Genomic DNA, 19,196 nt, shown 5'->3' on the forward strand with positions numbered 1-19,196 from the left:
AGCACTGGTTCTGGTTCCAGAGCTGAATTGATTAGTCGAGTGATAAATTATGACAATCAGCAATGTTTTCAGTCGTTTTTCAAGCAGAAATCACAAACATTCTCTGGTTCAATCTTCTCCAATGTAAAGATTTGTGTCTTTTCTCTGATCTTTATCATTTTAAACTGACAATCTTGATGAATCACATAAGTCATTTTCAAGTAAAACTGTCAAAAAATGAAGTTAGATTTGGTTCTAACTTGTCAAATGTGAACATTTTCTAGTTTTCATAGTCATACATAAGCGTAAACTACATGTCTTTGTATATAAAGAGCTTCTTGCATATGTCATCTTGGGTTCTAGGAAAATATAATGGACATTTTCCACTATTTTTGTGACATTTATAGACTAAATGACTTATTTAATAATGAAAATAATCATTAGCTGCAGCCTAATTTTGTCTTTCTTTAAAAACTTCTTAATGTATTCATATTGATTTAAAGCTTGTTACTAAAGAAAGACTAATTTAAACACACATTATGTACAGTCATTTTGACTTTTTTCAGCTACACACTAGAAGTCATGTGATCTTTTTAAAGCTATTTGTAAAAAACTCACCCATCACTTTTCTTGTAGAGGTACCCGCTGCGCTCCGTGCCGTGCTCCTTGTTGCCCTGTGGCTGGTGCAGGCTGTAGGTGGTGCTCTGCCGCACCTGTGAATCCTGGGAAAACAGGCACGCACGCACGCACGGACACATAAACAAATAGGGAACACAAATCAGAGCTGCTACACAAATAATCACACAACACAGAGAGCAGTTGCTGCATGTAGGATTTGCACATCCACTCTGCGAGCAGGCGGGAGCCAGTGAGGTGTTAAATGGCTCTGATTCTCTTCTCTGAGTCTCCTGCTCCTCTGAGAATTTGAAGGCAAGTAGGAACAACAATGGGAAGATTGCAGCTGTGAGGTTGGATGATTTTGTACACATGAGGGAGGGGGGAAAATAAGAAGAGCTTTAACACCTTTGAAATAAGGGTCTGGAACAGCAGGAGGCCACAAGCTGCCATTTGCATTTTAGTCTCATTTGTAATTCAGAAAGGATCCAAAGACTTCAAGCATTTTTATTAGAAGCCTGGATGCAGTTTGAAGAGATATCACCTTAACTGAACTTAATTTAAATGGATTTGGATTTTCAGGTTTGACTGCAATGTAACAACAGCTACTTTTAAAAAAAGGACCAAACAGGATCTTTGTATGATGTCATTTCCTGTCTGGAAACACTACAGGAAACAGAGGAGAGGACTTCTAAAGGCCGGCGTTCACAGGGCTTTAATGATTTTAATGGAGTGCGCCGTTATCAGCACACACACACACACACACACACTGCTCCAGGACTGCTGCTCCAGCTCAAGCATTTCTCACTGAAAAGGCGATGTCGCATTTGAACAAACACAAAAATCTGCTACTGTGAAAGAAAAAAAAGAGAAAAAGAAAACAAATCACTTCTACAACTGAAACGACACCAAAATGAGCACAGGATGCAAACAGCCACAGAAAAGGTGTTTTTTCAAGGAATCCACTTACTCTCCTAGACTTGTTTCGCAAAAGACGGAGGCAGCAGAGGAGAGAAGAAAACAATCTTCAGGTGAGACGAGGAGCTGCAGCTGGAGTTTGCAGCATATTTAACAGTTCGCTAAGCACAGGGCTGGGCTCAGTTAAAAATCTCATCAGTTCGTTCAAATGGAGAAACAGCAATACAAGAGGAAATACCTGGAAAAATTGGAATTCTCAGACTTTTCAAGATAGATTGAAGACGTTTTTATCTGCCTCTCGAACTGGTTGAAATATAGCGTGAACCCCAACCCTGAGTGAGTCCTACATTAGTAACAACAGTGGTAAACTTACAACAGAATGTGACTTTTTGTATGTATGCTCCCAGTCAACGCCCTCACTGAAAGAAGCTGAGCATTAACAGTGAGCTTCAGGATTGTCTGTATCATATATAATCTGATTTAAAAGCAGATTTATGGAAACAAAGAGGATTAAATTATGATATTTGACTGGCATGCTGTTTGACATTGAAAGGACCTTCAGCTCTGCGTGTGCGTATATTTGTGTGCGTGTTACCTCTTTCTGCTCCACCTGTAGCGCCGACTTGAGGACGTCTCGTAACTGAGTCAGCTGCTTCCTCTCCTCGTCCTGCACCTGCTTTATCTGTCGTAAAGGAGGAAGAAAAATCAGGAGAGAAAGAACAGAGACGGAACGTGCGTAATGTGTGAGTCAGAGAGGGAAATAAAAATATGAGGGTGAAGAAGTAAAGAAAACAGAGCTGCTGATAGTTCTCACTGTGTGCAGATCTGTGGCCAGTTTCTCTATGGAAGGCTTCAGGTTGTCTACAGCTTTCAGACCATCCTGAAAGAAACTGAACAGGAAGCACGTCATGTTTTATCTCCCTGATTTCAGTTTTTCAGGTTTATTCTAAAAGGGGGAATAACATTTGTATGTCTTACTTGCACTGTGCATGGAAGTACTTGATGAGGTTCTGGAGCAGGTCCACTCCCTTCTTGATTTTGATCTCGTTGACTTTGAGAAGATACTGTAAACAGATTGAATACAGATCCAGTCACACAGCGTCAGGCCACGTTCAGCCAGAGAGAAAGGCGACTCGGGCTCCATGTTAAACATGCACATCCCTTTCATCTCCTATCTCGACACTTCAAAGTAGAAATCCTCATCTTTCAAGCAAAGCACCATTAAAGTAAAGGCACGGACAACACAAACTAAATACTAAAATGTAATGGAAGAGTCATTCTGAAATATTCAACCTTTACCAAAGATGGACGAATTCAGGTCCTAACGCAAAAATGTTTTTTTTTTTTTTTTTTTGAACCAAACAACCTGTTAGATGCACAATATTCTCAGAGCAGGAGTAGTAGTTTTCATGTTCTATGGTGAAGATATTTCATTTTTCATTACTTTTTTTTTTTTTATAAAAACAAACAAACAAACAAAACAAATAATACACACTCATCTGTCTGACTGACCTCACACATCTGCAGCTGGAAGAATCTCCTCTCCTTCTCCATCTCCTCAGCGATCTCTGCCCCGCTAATTTCCGTCCTGATCATCCCATGCTGCCTCGCATGCTCCTTCTTCTCCTTCTCTATCTTGGTGCTGGCAGGAAGTGACATCACAGGAGTCAAAGAGGAGTACACTGCACATTCCCGACAGCACCGCAAACACACAAAAACTGTTGTATAAAAATCAGCCCTATTGTTGTCTGACAGATAAAAATAAGGGTCTCATGGTTATTTGTGGATAAGATGATGGGTTTAGTGTAGTAAAGATCAGGATTAGAGCATGGGGGGGGGGGGGGGGATGAGTGATGCTGTGTCTGGTTCTAGTGAAATCTTTCACATGCTATGTTGCCTTACAGTCAGTACAAAGGGCTGATTTTTTTTTCACAAAGACCATAAATTCTGCATACAGTTTCTCCCACAGGCAATCAGGAAAACACGCCACACAAACAAGGGGAGGCACCAGTCCATGCAAAAGGGCATTCTTTTTCATATGCTGTATTTTTTTCTGACAGCATATCCCCTACAAAAAGGATGCAGCAGTTCGTCCTCTATAAAAGAGATAGGGGTGGGTGGGGTGTGTCGGTGTCGATGACTGCTGGCTGTTGGAGAGCTGTTCAGCCTGGTTCATGTGCATCTTGACAGATTTCACTCCCTGATGTTCAGCTGTGTGACCTGAAGCTAGGCTCAGTACAAACATTTAAGAGGGGGGGATTAAAGCAGTGTGACTGCATGAGCTAGCTTTTAAAACACTCTGTTATGATATGAAATTACTAAATAGTCATAAAGGAATAGTTCAACATTTTGGAAAATACACTTTTTCACTTTCTAGCCAAGAGCCAGATTTGTCCAGTGGCTGCCTCAGCTGCCTCACAGTGATGATAAAAAGCTCCAGGAAGTTATTGATCTTGGCCACAAAATAGTCTAAAAGTGTAAGGATCAATTAAAAGAAACATAATGTGTTAGTTAGTTAGTGAACTCTTTCAGTGCTACTTTTGGACAGGACCAAGCTAGCTGTTTGCCCCTGTCGCTAGGCTTTATGCTAAGCTTAAGCTAACTGTCTCCTGGCTATAGCTTCATATTCAAAGCAGACAAATATGAGCGGTGTCGATTTTCTCGTCTAACTTCCTGCAAGAATTCAAATATTTCCAAAACTGTCCAATTATTCCTTTAACATATTGTGATCATGATGTCACGCCATCTTTAGGGAAGGAAGGAAAGAAAAATGAATTCTTCAGTGTTCTTCCTGCTGCATCATAAATATCTAGCATCCCTCATGCAAAGCAGTCTGTTTATACTGATATATATTTGACTGCACACCTTGTCCTTGTCTGTCTCTCTCCACACTGAGCTGCAGCTGTATTGTTAATATTCATCATTATGTTGGCAGTCTGCAAGAAATAAAACAAAATTTGGCATGTCCTCAGAGGTTAAGTATTGTAGCATTGCTCTGTGAACAAATGCTGCCTTTGACCAGAGGTTTGTTTGTTTAATGGTGCCAGCTGAAAACAGAAAATCTTTGGAGTCCAGGTAGGAAAAGACAAAGTTAATGCCAGTTCCCTTGCTCTTTTTTCTATTCCAGAAAAAAAAACCAAACAGAAAAAAAGCTGTGTGTTTTTACCAAGGTAATCATCTTAGAAATGGTTTAAAAACAGAAATGCACAACCTGAAGGACAAAAAGTTCAGCAGCAGCAGCAGAAGTTTGGGACGTAAACTTGCCATTTAGCCAGTGTGAACGTGCCAAGTTTGATTTCACTGAGAGGACACTGCTGGCCTTTGTCAGCACATGAATCTTCAGCCCTGACAGCATTACAGCATCATCAGGGCTGCAACTAATAGAGAGACACATGTTAGCCAGGCTGTCTGGCTGCCAGCCAAACTGACAGTTGTTCGGCTGATGATGAGGCTGAGAGTCCATTCACTTTCAGTTCTGTCACTTCAGGAAGAGCGTCACCAAAAAGATACAGGACTTTTGATTTCTCTAGATTCATTCTGCATTTAAATTTAGTTAAAAATGTTGTGTTTTTAGTTGTTAAATTAAACATTAAGCACTCCTTCCTGACTTAACAGCATTCAAAGTGAGATCATCTCCAACGTGGAGACTGAAAATCAGAAGAACTCAAACTCAGGTGTGGGATGCAAGTAGTTCACAAACCAAATTAGGGCAACCAGAAATCAATACTGTGTTCAAAACAAGTAATTTCATCTCTCTGTGTAGCTGTGACATGAAAACAGACTGTTGTTGTGAGACAGCAGACAGCAGAGAGATCAGAGACGACCAGAGGATCACTGAACGGCAGGATATGTTCGAGTGGTTTTTCCAATCAGGCAGAAAACTGGACTCTATTGATGGCCTCAGTTCGCCATCAATAGAGTCAAATCATAAGTCGGGACGGAGAGGAACAGTCACATAGCATCTGGCTGAGCTCTCGATGTCAAGTACAACGTCCGTACTGTCTGATCAAAACGGTTTGCAGAGAAGATGTATTACCCTTTCAGTAAAGAATGTCCTTTGCAGCTTGAAAAATATATGAAAGTGCTATAAAAAGTCATGTGTTCTTTGCATGCACAATCACAATGGAGTGTCAGCGTGGAGGTGGAGAGGTGACAGTGAGGGCTGGTTATTCACATTATTATCAGGGATGTGCTGACAGATAATCACAGGGGGGAGGTTAGAGGGGGAGAGCGGTTAGTCAAGACAAGTCAGACAGAGACATGACACAAACTGCACATTTCAATTTAACATGTTGCTTCACAGATAGAGCTTAGTTCAACAAAATGGGACTAGCTTGAACCCCTGAACTTATAAATCACAACTAATGATGACTGTGTAATCACATGGTTTTAAGCATTAAATGAAACCATCAAATGTCTAGTTGTACATTTACAGAAAAAAAGCTGCTGATCAGATACAGTGCGTCTAGTTTCTTACACTTTTGTTTCGTAGTCCTTCCAGGCTTTGTCAAACGGCTTTTTTAGATCCTGTGAAAAACAACACAGAGAAGAAGTTTAAATTGTAAACAACAGTAAGGAATATATGCAGTGTTGAAGTGATTAGTTAATAAATTATTATTTTATCAACAGAAAAGTACTCAACAGCAGCGTTTGATATGACAGAAAGCTCTAGAGTAGCCATCAAACTGAACCTGCAGTAATATTGATTTGTCATCTAAGCTCCAGAACAGAAACTACATGCGTGGATTGTCAAAAATGAACATCCAGTCTCAACAATTTTCATGATGGGATGACTGATTTTAGTCAGCATTTGCTGGTAACAGTGTCACAAATGTGAAAATTTGTGTTTCTAAATCTTAATTCATAGTAAAGTCTTTGGGTCTTGAAGGTGCCGCTGTGGGCTCTGCAAACTTTACCCGGTTTAGCTGTTTCTCCCCTTTGTGCTAAGCTAAGCTAACAGGCAACTGGTGGTAGCAGTGTTCTCTAACTACCAGCAAGAAAGCAAACAGACACATTTGCCAAAATGACCAAGTATTCCTGTGACTGAAAAAAATACTAGATAGATTAATCATTAACAAAAACAATCATGAGCTGCAACCTGCATTAACATGATCAAATACACCAAGTCAAACGGTTTAACACTGAACAATAAATTATGTCAAAGGTTACACACACACACACACACAAGAATGCAAACACACAACCACAGAGATCACAATCACAAAGATGTCACTGTAACGACAACCACATGTCGACACTTACTGTTACATGTTCAGAAAAATTCCTTCCTCGCTCACTCACTCACTAATGAACAAACTTACAGAGTGTGTGTGTGTGTGTATGCAGGTGCGTGTTTCATCACAATATGAATCAGTAAGCTGAATCATCCTCCTCAGAGTTGCCGAGCAGCCCACAGCTGTCTCAGCAGGGGAAACCGGGTGAGGTTATGTAGAGAGGTTGGTTTTTTTTTGTTTTTTTTTTTGAGAAAGTTGCGGGTGTTTTTTTGGACATTCGTGACATGATTCCTCTGGTCACACAGACGTCAGGCGACGCGGATTTCTCATTGTCACGGGTGTGCTTCCAACAGCTGCTTGAGCAAAACGCTTGATTAAACAACATCCCTACCGCTGCGGCGCTGATTAAACAGCGATTAGGACAAACAAAAGCAGACATTACTGGGTGCAATTGGCTGTCACTCCCTAAAAAACACAATTCAACCACATTAATTGTTGCCTACTAGCAGAGCCAGGGAAATCTGCTCAACAGCATGCAACGAAAACAATCAAGAAAATTATGTTGCTTTTATATTAACTACTCCCTTTGTCATTAAATCCCCAAAACTACATTGAGCACCTGCTGAAACATGGCAGAGAAATGAGATTGTGAATGCTTACATTTAAGCACTAAAAGGTTAAGCAGCACTCCTCTCTGGATAACTGCATTTTTGACCAATAAATGTCAAAAGCAGACATATTTCTGTCCAGCCCGAGAGACAGCTTATGGCTATAGTGCCACAGTTAGAGCTGCAGACAGGACCGTGATCCAGCTGTTGACCTCCACTTGGAGAGCAGAGGAGTGGCAGGCTCAACCTGTCAGCCCACAGGACCACAGTCTGGTTGACTGGGCCAAGTCAAGGAGCACTCAGCCATTCACTCAGCCAGCTCAAGGGCAGAAACCACCAGAGGAAAGAGAGCAAAAAAGACCATAAAAACGCAGGGGAAAAAAAACCAACATGTGAATAAAAAAACAAAAAGAACACAGCAAAGGAGGAAGCCACTAAAAGAATGAACTGCAGGTCAAAAGAGAGCCAGAGAGAAAAGAGAGGGTGAACGGAAGGAAACATCAGAGCCAGAGAGAGAGAGAGAGAGAGAGAGAGGAGAAAAATGGTGACAATGGCTAAAAATACCCAGACACAGGCATCGCTGGGCAGGGAAGGGCAGAGCAGCACGGGGCAGAGCACTCCCTGAGAGAGAGGAGAGAGCTCTCAGCACCCTGTCCAACTGAGCCTAAAGGACGGAGTAGGAATGTCGCGCCCTTGACAACGGCCTCCATTCGCAAACTTACGTCAGTCCAGGAATAGCAGTTCCTGTTACACATCCCTCACACCTTTTCCCACTTTTGTGCTGAATGTGTGACCTGGTCAGCAGCAATGAGGGAAGAGTTTAGTTTGGAGATTGGTAGTTTTTTACCTAGAGATATCTCTTTTCTCCCACTCTGGCACAATGAGGCTTTTTTCACTGAAATAATGTCACAAACGTACCACAGTATGAAAATTAATAATGGCTCAATTCCATCTTGCTGCTTCAGTGTCAGGGGCCAGAGCCGTCGTTAATCTTATTAATAAAACCTGTGCCTCATCTAAAACTATTTCCATTATAAACTATTCTGAAGATTATTTTTAAGGGGGAACCAAAGGAAAAAATGACTAGAACAATAAATAAATTCTAAAAATTGTTGCAGATTAATTTTTTGTCAATTAACCGCTCTGATCCCAACATTACTCTGGATAATCCACAGAACACTGGGAGTACTTAGAAAGTAGAAAGTAGTTAGCTGCCAGGACACTACAGTATTTCTGCAAAGTCATGTTGCATACCTTTAGTTTTTTGAATTTTTCCATGTGATAAACAAGTTAAAATCTGTCTCCACTGCAAACACAGTAGGCAGATGATGCAGCTAGACAACACAAGTAAGTAAGTAAAAATGGGTGAACTGGCCCTTTAATCTGTTACCTTCACTTTATTAAGTCTTGGTTCAATAACTACTGGTGTTGCTGATGTTTCAGTTGATAGCAGAGTATGTAGTGTGCACCTAAACAAAGGAAAACTTCCATCAGTGATGATCTCAAACGGCGAGCATGCCTGAGTGGTTTCGGGAGTTTACGACCCACTGAACCACAATGAGGTGGAACGCAGCTGGACTCACAGAGCCCCACCACCACCACCACCTCTCCTCACACTCCTTACTTACACAAACACAGTAGATTCTATAGCAACTGTGGCTGAATAGTGATAAGCTGATATGACTCATAGTGGGTTAGAGAACACAGACTGGTCAATAAGCAGAGGATGAGAGGGTCCGCTGCAGGCATGACATCATGCTGGCGTCCACTCTGAAAGTCCGCTGTTAGCAGAACAGTCTCATGGACTCAGCACTTTCCATTTTCCACTGACTGCAAGTGTGTGTGTGTGTGTGTGTGTGTGTGAGTGTGAGTGTGTTTATCTTCTGCAATAATGCTTCTGGGTCCTCCAGGGACCCCATCCCACCATTTTCTACTAGTACTACTGCAGTGATGGAGCTGTATCCTGAACAAAGACTATGTTAGTTAATTTCTCTCAAACAGAAAGTATTTTATACTAATTTCACAAATGCTTTACCTGCTTTCATGTGTCCATCACTTCATCAACACCACACCATGTATGGAAATTAAAAGGTGAGACCTGACGGCAACCTAAAAATGACACGGTCACTTTCTTTTCGCACATGAAATCCCAATCACTCCCTGTGGTGAGATGGACATGGAGGTAGACGAGGTGGAAAATGGTGGGTTTTTAGCTGAGTAACAGCGGTGATGGGTTGCTAGGTGGTAGCCCTCTAATCACAGAGCCATTAGCGGCTGCCTCCCTCAGGGTTAGTTCATCGCACTCTTTGCCAAGGACAGCACTGGCAGAATATTAACGAGCTCGGAGGGAACAACCACAGCCAGAAAGCCATTAAGTCCCGGGTTAAATCAAATGAAAGGACTGGTGACTATTTTAGCTGCCACACAGACGCAGTAACTGCAGAGCTTTTTTTTTAAGATACCAGATTGCACTTTTTATCCACACTGAAAATTAGAAATGACATTTAGCGGGTTATATCATACATCCTTCTCTTTCTTGTAAATTTCCCCATTGTGGGACTAATAAAGGATTATCTTATCTTATCTTATCTTCAATTAGATATTCCTCATTTCCCGGCCGTTTTATCACATCCATGAAAGTATTTTCCTGTAACTTGCCCTCTGTGTCGTCAGTGTCCCTGCTGCAGCCTTCTACAGAGAGAAATTAAGCCCTAAGTTTCCATGTATTCACAAATTACTTAATGCATGTGCATAGATCTCCTGACACGTAAACATTAGGTCACATTTGTGTGTGTGTGTGGAATTTTGACTCTTTTTACAGTTGTGTTTAAGTGCGGACGTCTGGTTTTTCAGCACACTCAAAGTGGGAGAGGCGCATTTCCTGAAACATAAAATAACTCGTGACCCTTTGATCAAACAGTATTTCATTAAGTTTTTATATGTGGAACATTCTGGTGTCATATGGCTTTAATTTTGGCATACACAAATACAAAAGATCTAATAACATTAAACAGAAATATTTTCAACATCTTTATTTAATGTTATTAGATTAATGAATCTGATTTGTGTGTAGAATACTTAGAAATGATTCAAGTTGAGTCGTATTTCAACACCATCAATTACTGAAAAAGCATCATACATATTTGTTGAACTTATATTTGTGCATCACGAAACATGCATTTGTCACCAGTACTGAGACTAATTTCTCCTTCTTCTCTTAAATACACGTCTACATGTTTTATGACCATATCCATATCAAACCATTACTTCACCATAGTCTCCCTCCTCCACTCCCTGCAGTCTAAAACAGCTTGTCATGCAGGTCTGGACTTCTTCCTCCTTCCCCCTCTCTTTCCAGGTACTTCCCCCGGGAGAGGACAGGAGTGAAGGAGCGGGATAATGACAGAGGAGGAGGAAGATGATGAAGGGCGAGGGAGGGAACGAGAGAAAGGCCTTGGGCTGCGGAGGTGAGCAACAGGTTGAGGAGGGAGGAGGGTGTAGCTGCTAACCAAGACAAGAAATAATCCATCACTTCATTTCTGGATGACTCTTTCTCTACTTTCATCCAAACTTTACTTTTCCTGACACCGAGAGCCTGAGGTTTACTGACATTACAACAGTGGTGACATTTCTAAGAGTGTGCAAATGTGTGTGTGTCCTGAGGTATAAAATAACCAGCAGCTCATTAGCCCCATGTCATTGGGGTAATGAGAATCATCCGAGGGCTAATGAGCAATAAGTGGGTAAGTATTACAGATGTGACTGGCTGCCAAAGTCAGGCTGCAGAGTGAGGGAGGGTGGTGGGTGATGGGTACAGAGCGAAGCAGATGGGGGAGGAAGAAAAGTGGGTGAGAGACAGTGGTGGAGTCGAGAGAGAAGACAAGAAGACAAAGAGAGGAAATCATGGAGGAGAAAAACAGACAAGAGGCCGAAAAGAAAACACTACACATGAGAGACGCACAAGCAGAGAGAAGAGAGAGGACGAACAGTTCAGAGGTCGAGAAGCAGCGGCCAAGTGAATTGGCCAAGGGTCATGGGGACGACTGGGCGTTCCTATGGCAACCAGCCTCATTAGAGAGCTGGCTTAATCACATCATACCTCGGTGAAAACCGCGGCCAATCATGTGCCTCGAGAGTGAAAGGTCACAGACCGCCACGGACAGTAACGAGTCCTGATTGTATTAAAGAGCTGCAGAGAGTGTCTATCTGGGTTTAGTCCACATGACCGTCTGGCTGAGGAACTAATGTGTCAATACTTTCTGGTACAGACCAAATTGTGTCTGTAACACTGATAATCGATGAGTATTGTGTCTTGTTTAATTATTCTTAGTCAAATTTGATGAAATCCTGTATGCCTGTATTTAGACTTTGGCTTCTTTTGTTGCTTTGTTTTTTTTTAATGAGACAAACATGTTTATATTTGTCAAAGTAACATGAAATACTGGTTTGGAATCAGCACTAAAACTCTATATGGCGTCAGCACCAGTGTCAGAATACGTCAAACAATATCCTGCCCTGACAGGGGAACATCTTCATATCTGATTTTGAACATAGTTACAGAAATCTATATGTTTTGGGAAACTAGCCTGTTAGTCAACTTCAAATAATTAGTTTTTCATTTGTTTACTTTGAAGCCTCTGTACCCAATTTAGAAAAAGTTGTAATTGTTCGACTTGATGCTGTTTTCTAGAACATGTCATGCTGAGTGATTGCAGGTCCATGCAAACACTTTTCATTCATTCCTTTGACTGATCTCAGGCTCTGTGCTAACACTTTAGCATACATTAAGTTGAGCAGTTGTAGACTTGAGCACACATCATGTTGAGCAATTGTAACCTCCAACAAGCTTGACTTCCATTACGTTGAGTAATCACAAGCATCACACTGATACTCAAACACTCATTGGTCAAGTTTGAGGTTTTATTTTGTGGATTCGTAAATTAACTCGGCTCCAGCAGGATGGATTCCGGCAACTATTTCATCAGCCATCTATCTCGTCTCTACTCAACTCACCTTTCACTTTTTATGGAAACAGGTGGAAGTGGCCTCAGGTAGATCAAAGCAGCTCATTGTCACCCTTGTTAGATCACAGTGCTTCAAGGACGGCAATGATTGTCAAGTAGCTGCTTCAAACCACTCCGTATGAGCAGCATGATATCTAGGTACAGCTGGTGAGGGTTTTCAACTCTTACTGCTGGTTTTCTTGACAGGATTACGCCACAGTCTACATGAGCATGTTTCGACTGATGTTTACATTGAATTCTGTCTTCGGTGTGGGACTTGGCTTAACCACTGCCAGAAAAATCAGCCTTTAGAGTAAGTCCGCTGGTTTGTTTTGCGTTCATTTTTCACTTCCCTCACAAGGTAAGAGCTTAAAGATCAATTATCAGGAAAAAAGCTGATAATTATTCTAATTATTTGCCAGTTACTTTCACTTTTCAATTCTGAACTCTTCTCCTACTGCATGGACCATAGCGTGACATATGAGTGGAAAACTGGAGTAGATGATCTCCTAATGACACATGGATGACTCAGCGCTTGCATCAGCTAAATTAACACATGCTGTATTTCTTTAAGGTCACTGATGATTCAGCACAAGGCTCGATTCTATTCATGCGTTCAGAAAACACTTCCTGTCCAGTTGCAGGGAGTAAAAACAAGACCATGCTGTTTTCTTACCCCTTTGACTCCCTTCAGGTCTCCTTTCAGCAGGCTGTCCAGAGGAAAGGTGATGATATTGTTCATGTTTTGGAACTGGAGGTGGGTGAAGAGAGAGAGAGACAGATAAGAGTTGAGAGGTTACATCAGAGGATTTAAACCTGCGGGAAACTGCCGCCTGACGTCGCTGAGATATAATCCTTTCACTTTCCTGGGTGTTGTTGGTGTGTGTGTGTTTTCTGCTCTTTTATCGTTGTTAGATGATGGTGGTAAGAGGCTGAATAAAATAAATGAGGTACAAGTAATGAAATGACGTCAGGAAATAACCATTACTAAAGCGATGTGGGATATTGAGTTTATTATACTTTGCCGAGTCTCGTTTATACCCTAAATGTTTGCACCCTCAGCACCATTTGCACCACCATTTAATCACTAAGAAACAGAATTTTCACATTATTAAGGACAAAAATATAAAACATTCATCCATTATGAAATGAGTAAGTCCCCTGTGCAAGTTGCTGTTAAGGCCTGCAAATGTTGCCTGCTTCACTAAAGCTTTGAGAGATTACATCTTCACATCCAGGTCAGGCAGCAGCTCATATTTCTTTAATATAAGGTGTTGAGATAACACTAATACAAACTCTCAAGCTCCTGGTCTCAGTGTGAGTCAATACAGAAAGGGACAGACCTCACATGACGGTGTCAAATTTTTCTAATAAAGCTCTGGCCTCGATACAAAACCTGGCTCTAACAGAGCAGGAACAGGCTGAATTAGATCCAGCAGATATTTGGTGTTTCAGTGACTCTTTGGCTCTTTCAATGGAAAACTAGAGCTACCTCCTGAGGGCTTTAAGTTCCAGCTGGACCTGGTATGTGTTCAGTGTGTGTATGTGTGTGTTAGAGAACACACACAGTGACTCAAGGGGATTGAGACAATTAGGGACAGGATGGAAATCTTTCTTTGTCCCTGAGGATTTTACCCCTCCCAACTCTATCCACTCCGCCTCCAACCCATACATGCAGACATTTACACACACATACACACACAATATATGTGGTGTAGACTCACCAGGTTTTTGAAAAGCGCAGTGAGCTCCTTGGTGAAGACAGAGAACTTGAGGAAGGCTGAACCCAGATCAGGATCATCTCTGTACACGCAGTTTTCTCCAAACTTCTCCAGGGCCTGAGTGTACTGCTCCTCGTTCTCCACATGGGCTAGAAAAACACACACACACACACACACACACACACACAGGTCAGCTTTGACAGGTAGCAAATGGGAATTAAACCAAGGTCTTTCACTCTCTGATCATTACAAGTCAAAAATCAATTCGCTGTGCATTAATAATAAATGGCAGCCTTTCAAGTGAACAAAGATCCTCTTTTCCGGCTAATCAATCTTTCCATTACATTTCTGGGTTTTCCCCAGGAAGCTAGTTTGTGGAGGTGGTTAGCACTGTCCACCGCTGACTGGGCTGTTTGTCTCTACTTTCCCAACTTGTTAAAATTCAGAGGTGTTTATTTTTTGATGAAGTGATCAATCAGTCCATCCTCTGCTGAGCTGAACCAGGAATATCATCTCATTGTCTCGTTATCAATGCACTGTCTCGATGATGATTTAAACAAATGCCTCGCTGTGCAGTGTGATGTGGCACCACTGTTCAATACCACACTCCAACAATGCAGCAGAAACAGTGATCGTTTTCGATACATTCTGCCCCTGCATTACTCACGATGCAACTTGAACTTTGACAGGTCAGTCAAAGATTCAAGTGTGACATGACAGCAGCAGCTAATGTAGCCTCAAGCCTCTAGCCTCAAGCAGGAGAGAGGCACACCTTACAGGACCTGGTAAGCGCATGTCTTTCTAACTCCACACCCATGATTTGTTTTTGTTTTTATTTTTTTTTATGTGCAAACTTGTAGGCTTCATACCCGGCAGAAGCTGACTCAAGTTACATCACTTACGGCGATTTGTCAGACCTCAAACAGCTCCTTCTCAAGCCACAAACAGCTTTACACAACTTTTTTCACATATACAAAGGTACAGACAGACTCAGAAGACTCAGAAGTGTAAAATCAATGGTGTTTTCAGGCAAGACTCTAGTATAAAAGAAGTGTGGAGATAATAACTTTTATTTTTATCCCAACCTTTGATAGCTGTGATTGTGACATCTCCACCTTCTTTAGCTGTGACACACTTTTTTTTCCACCCATCTACACCCTCATCTATTGGATTTTCAATTTTGCATGTCACCTAAAGCAAAAACAGGGGTAAAAGAATATTTTGATCCTTGTTTTATTAATAACTGTACTCCTAAGTCAAAGATGAACAGGAAGAAAAAGAGAAATAAACACTGAGTTGGCCCCCAAATGAAACATACTCTTGGTCTACTTACCAGTTGGGGGGAAGCCCATAAACTAACCGTGACCAAAGTCTCCCAGCGTGTCTAAAGTCAGGCCTAATCTACCACGAGGTTAGGCCTAGATGATTCCCCTTAATACACTTCACGCCAGACTAGGCAGCTGATAACAGCTAATGCCACTGGGACGGTGGTGGAGCGCAGGGGACTGTTGCTATGGACGACACTCACTGAGAGACGTGACAGAGATTTGGGGGGGGGGGGGGCTCTCAAATGCAAATTGATGGGGGGGGGGCGTGAAGGAGGGACCAAAGCAAGGTAAGAGAGAGGAAGGGGTGTGTAAATGTGTGAGGATGTACACTACAAGACACCTGCTGCCACATCATGAGTCAGCTTTTTATCTGCCACACACACACACAGATAGATAAAAAGCAGCCAGACGCCGGTTCACAGATGTGGCAGGTTTATAAATGAAGCTGGATAAGCTCATGTCTCAGCCGCAGAGATATCCATCATGTTATTAAAAGGGGAAAGCTGAAAGCCTCTGAGTCACTACCTGCAGACCTACTCACATCAGACAAATCTAATTTAAGCTTCGACATATCAACTGATGCAATAGGTGAGCTCGACGATAAGAGTCCTATGAAACCTGGTGCACAAGAGGCTAAAATGAGAGGGTATTAGTACCTATGATAGTGGATTTTTGAGGGGTTATTTCTCACTACAACTGGAATGACTTGAATTTTTTTTTTTTTTTTTTTAAACAAGCCATTTTTGACAAATTTATTAATGCTTTCTATAAAATCTTATAAATACTAAAAGAATGTCTAAGTGATGCAACAAATCCAAACTTGAAACCCCCAATTATATTAAACAGAGAGAAGCACCAAACTGTCACATTTGAGAGCTGAACAGCAGATATTGAAAAACTTTCTCTCATAGATTACTCAGTTACAAAAATTCTTGATGAAAATTTTTACTTCATTAATATTTTTATTCATCGGTTCCTTGTACATTTTGAAATAACAAAAGACAAACATAACCCGTCATTGTTGTGTACTACATTAAATATAGATTGAAAACAATTAATTAATTAATCAATTAATGTCAATTAAATCTCTTTTGAATCTTCTCAAATTGGGCTCTGGAAAAATGTGATATAAATGTGGCACATTTCACTATTTTATGGCATTTTTCTTGCCCAATTACTATGTAAAAACAATGAAACAAGCCTTAGTTGCAGCTCTGTTAAAACTGCCTCTGGTGAAATGTGTCATAAGAGACATAATAAGCTTCAATCTTTGTCATGTGTCAGACACCGACCCTCACCACCACACAGTCTACTGTTTACACATCAGCTCCAGCTGTTTAGAGTTGTGGCTCTGCCAGGCTCAGAGCCAACAGGGCGGTGGCTTGCTGCTGTTTTTGAAGTGGCACATGAGAGCACTGACAAACAGCACAAACCCCCCTGGGCTGCTTAGTGAGTAACACGCGTATTTGTTGTAACATGACCTAAACACATCACACATGCAGCCTCCAGTACAGAGCAGCTTTGAACCTCAAAGGGCTGCACGACACACTGAGCTGGTTTATAAGTAATAAGGCAGAGAAAGGAAGCAACGCTGAGACACAAGGACAGTGGAGGTCTGTTCTATAGTTTACACTGTAAACAAAACCTGCCAATACAGTTTTGTTCTGCACATGTTGCCTAAATATTTCCAATACATTAACCTCGTGTTCAGGAGCTTTCTTAAAGAAACACAAACTTCACATTGATTCAAACCTTTTCAATTATCCCTTGTCATAAGAACAATAAAAAGAAGCTCAAATTACAACATAACTTTGTGTAGCAGAAATGTAATGGTTTCCCTCCCTGGTTAACCTCCATATTTATTCTCCTGTAGCCTAAAACATACTTCTCATTTTACAAAAGTCAGTGTTTTAATTTGATTCATTTTCTTAGTGTGCCTTGCCTTCTACAAAATCACAAGAGTTTCAGTAGAATCAAAGAAATTTCCAATTAATTGGTGCTTAAATAAAAGTAGTAAAGTAGTAAATAAAAGTAACACTGTAGACATCCAGTCTACAGAGGAAAATCAAGCCATCTTTACACTGAGGTATGAAATACTGTCTTACAGAGAAACTGAAGAGAAGCCACAAAATATCTAAGAAGCTGAAGTGACTGAAAAAGGACTATCAGACTTACGGCATGTTAAGTAAGTCTAAAGTGGTCAGTGCTATTTGTGAGATGAATATGCAGACACGTTGGCTGCTACATGTACCTACTTAGAGTTATCACAATTTAGGTCATTTTCATTTAGATCTTGGCCAGTTTTCAAAATAAAAGTTTAAACTTCTCAATTTACTTAATTGTAGTTTCAAACCTCAGGTATTAAGAACACTTTTAACAGGCTATATATATTTTTCCTTTTCTCCCTATAACTGTAAAATGTTTGGACCCTTTGAAACAATTAGTACAACAATTGACTACTTCAGCTCATTGTGTAGACTGGCTTTTTCCATATCTTAAAAAAAAAAGAAACTGGAAAATCTAGTGCGGCAGTAAGCAGCGGAATATCTCTGTTTGTGTGTGTGACAGAAAAGGATTCCTGTTGCTTGACCTCAGGAAACGATGACCTTGTGTTTACTGGAGGACAGAGGCACAACACTGTTGAACACACAAACACACACTTTTACAGCCAATACAAATTGTCTGCTAATACCCAGATGTCTTTACTGTATCTTCCCTCTCAAATACACACACGTAGGAAAAAAAACATAATGTACAGCTTCCAGGCGTCCGCTGCTGAGGATTATCTAACATCCCAAAGGCCTGTTTTGCAGCCTCTTCCATAACCCCCCCCAACACACACACACACACACACACACTAACACTGGGTTTAATCACCAGGTAGCAGGCTGGACTCTGCTTCCTCTCTCTGTCTCTCCCACACTCATTCCCTCACACACGGCTCCATCAGGCCCGGTCGACTGTCGCTCACTAACACAATGTGCGAACGACCTCGGATCCAATTCCATATCTCTCTGCGGACTCTGTGAAAACAAAGCTGGACTCCATGTCCACTTAACACAGTGTGGCCGCCGGCACACAGAGAAGGGAGTATTTGCGAAGAATTACAGCAGATGAGAAGATTGATAAACTGTCACATCTGTATACACAAAGTCAAGCATCTAGCTGCACAACTCCATAGCTAAAAACATACAGCACTCGAAACACAAGTCACTGCTCCTGCCAAGAAACAGACTGATCCACATAACCCCAAACTTTTTGTTTTTGCACTTGCTCGTTAAAGCAACAGGATATAACGTGTTAATTTCATTTTCCATTTTCAGGAGTTTATGCTAAGCTAGGCTATCAGCCTCCAGGCAGCAGCTTCATATTTACCATAAAGGCATGAATGGTATCAATCTGCTCATCTAACTCTGAACGTAAGCAAATAAGTTTATTTTCCAAAATGCTGAACTATTCCTTTAAATTACTACCTTGGTGGCTCTGTCTTTCATTTCATTACACCTTCTTTTTGTGTGTTCTTCCTCCTTTATTTCACTGTCTCCTCAGGTTCTTCTCTTCAGACATCCATCCAGTTAATTACATTAGCGCTTGTGCGAGTCTCATTTTCTTGGTTACCTGGCAGCTAAGAGAGTGTGTATGTGTGTGTGCAGCCTAGAAGACATGGCCAGTCAAATTCAGTGTTTTCCTGATGCAACGTGGGCTGAGTGCTGCATTATTCAGCAACTCCATCCAGCTCTCCTGCCCACCTTTAGGTGCAACAGCTCGTCTGCCCCGAGTTGTTATCTGC

The 19,196-nt window shown here is 41.3% G+C and overlaps 1 protein-coding gene across 1 annotated transcript in view; it reads right to left on the reverse strand.

Moving 5' to 3' along the window:
* Nucleotides 1-19,196, reverse strand: part of asap2a (ArfGAP with SH3 domain, ankyrin repeat and PH domain 2a) — a 56,012-nt gene that overhangs the window by 16,096 nt on the left and 20,720 nt on the right. Inside the window, 8 exon segments of the mRNA XM_018683971.2 lie at nucleotides 598-701; nucleotides 2,108-2,194; nucleotides 2,327-2,402; nucleotides 2,491-2,576; nucleotides 3,025-3,154; nucleotides 5,990-6,039; nucleotides 13,034-13,108; nucleotides 14,082-14,227. Of these exon segments, the coding sequence (XP_018539487.1) occupies nucleotides 598-701; nucleotides 2,108-2,194; nucleotides 2,327-2,402; nucleotides 2,491-2,576; nucleotides 3,025-3,154; nucleotides 5,990-6,039; nucleotides 13,034-13,108; nucleotides 14,082-14,227 (754 nt within the window).

Source organism: Lates calcarifer, linkage group LG19 (genome assembly GCF_001640805.2).
Source record: "Lates calcarifer isolate ASB-BC8 linkage group LG19, TLL_Latcal_v3, whole genome shotgun sequence".
Taxonomy (NCBI): domain Eukaryota; kingdom Metazoa; phylum Chordata; class Actinopteri; family Centropomidae; genus Lates; species Lates calcarifer.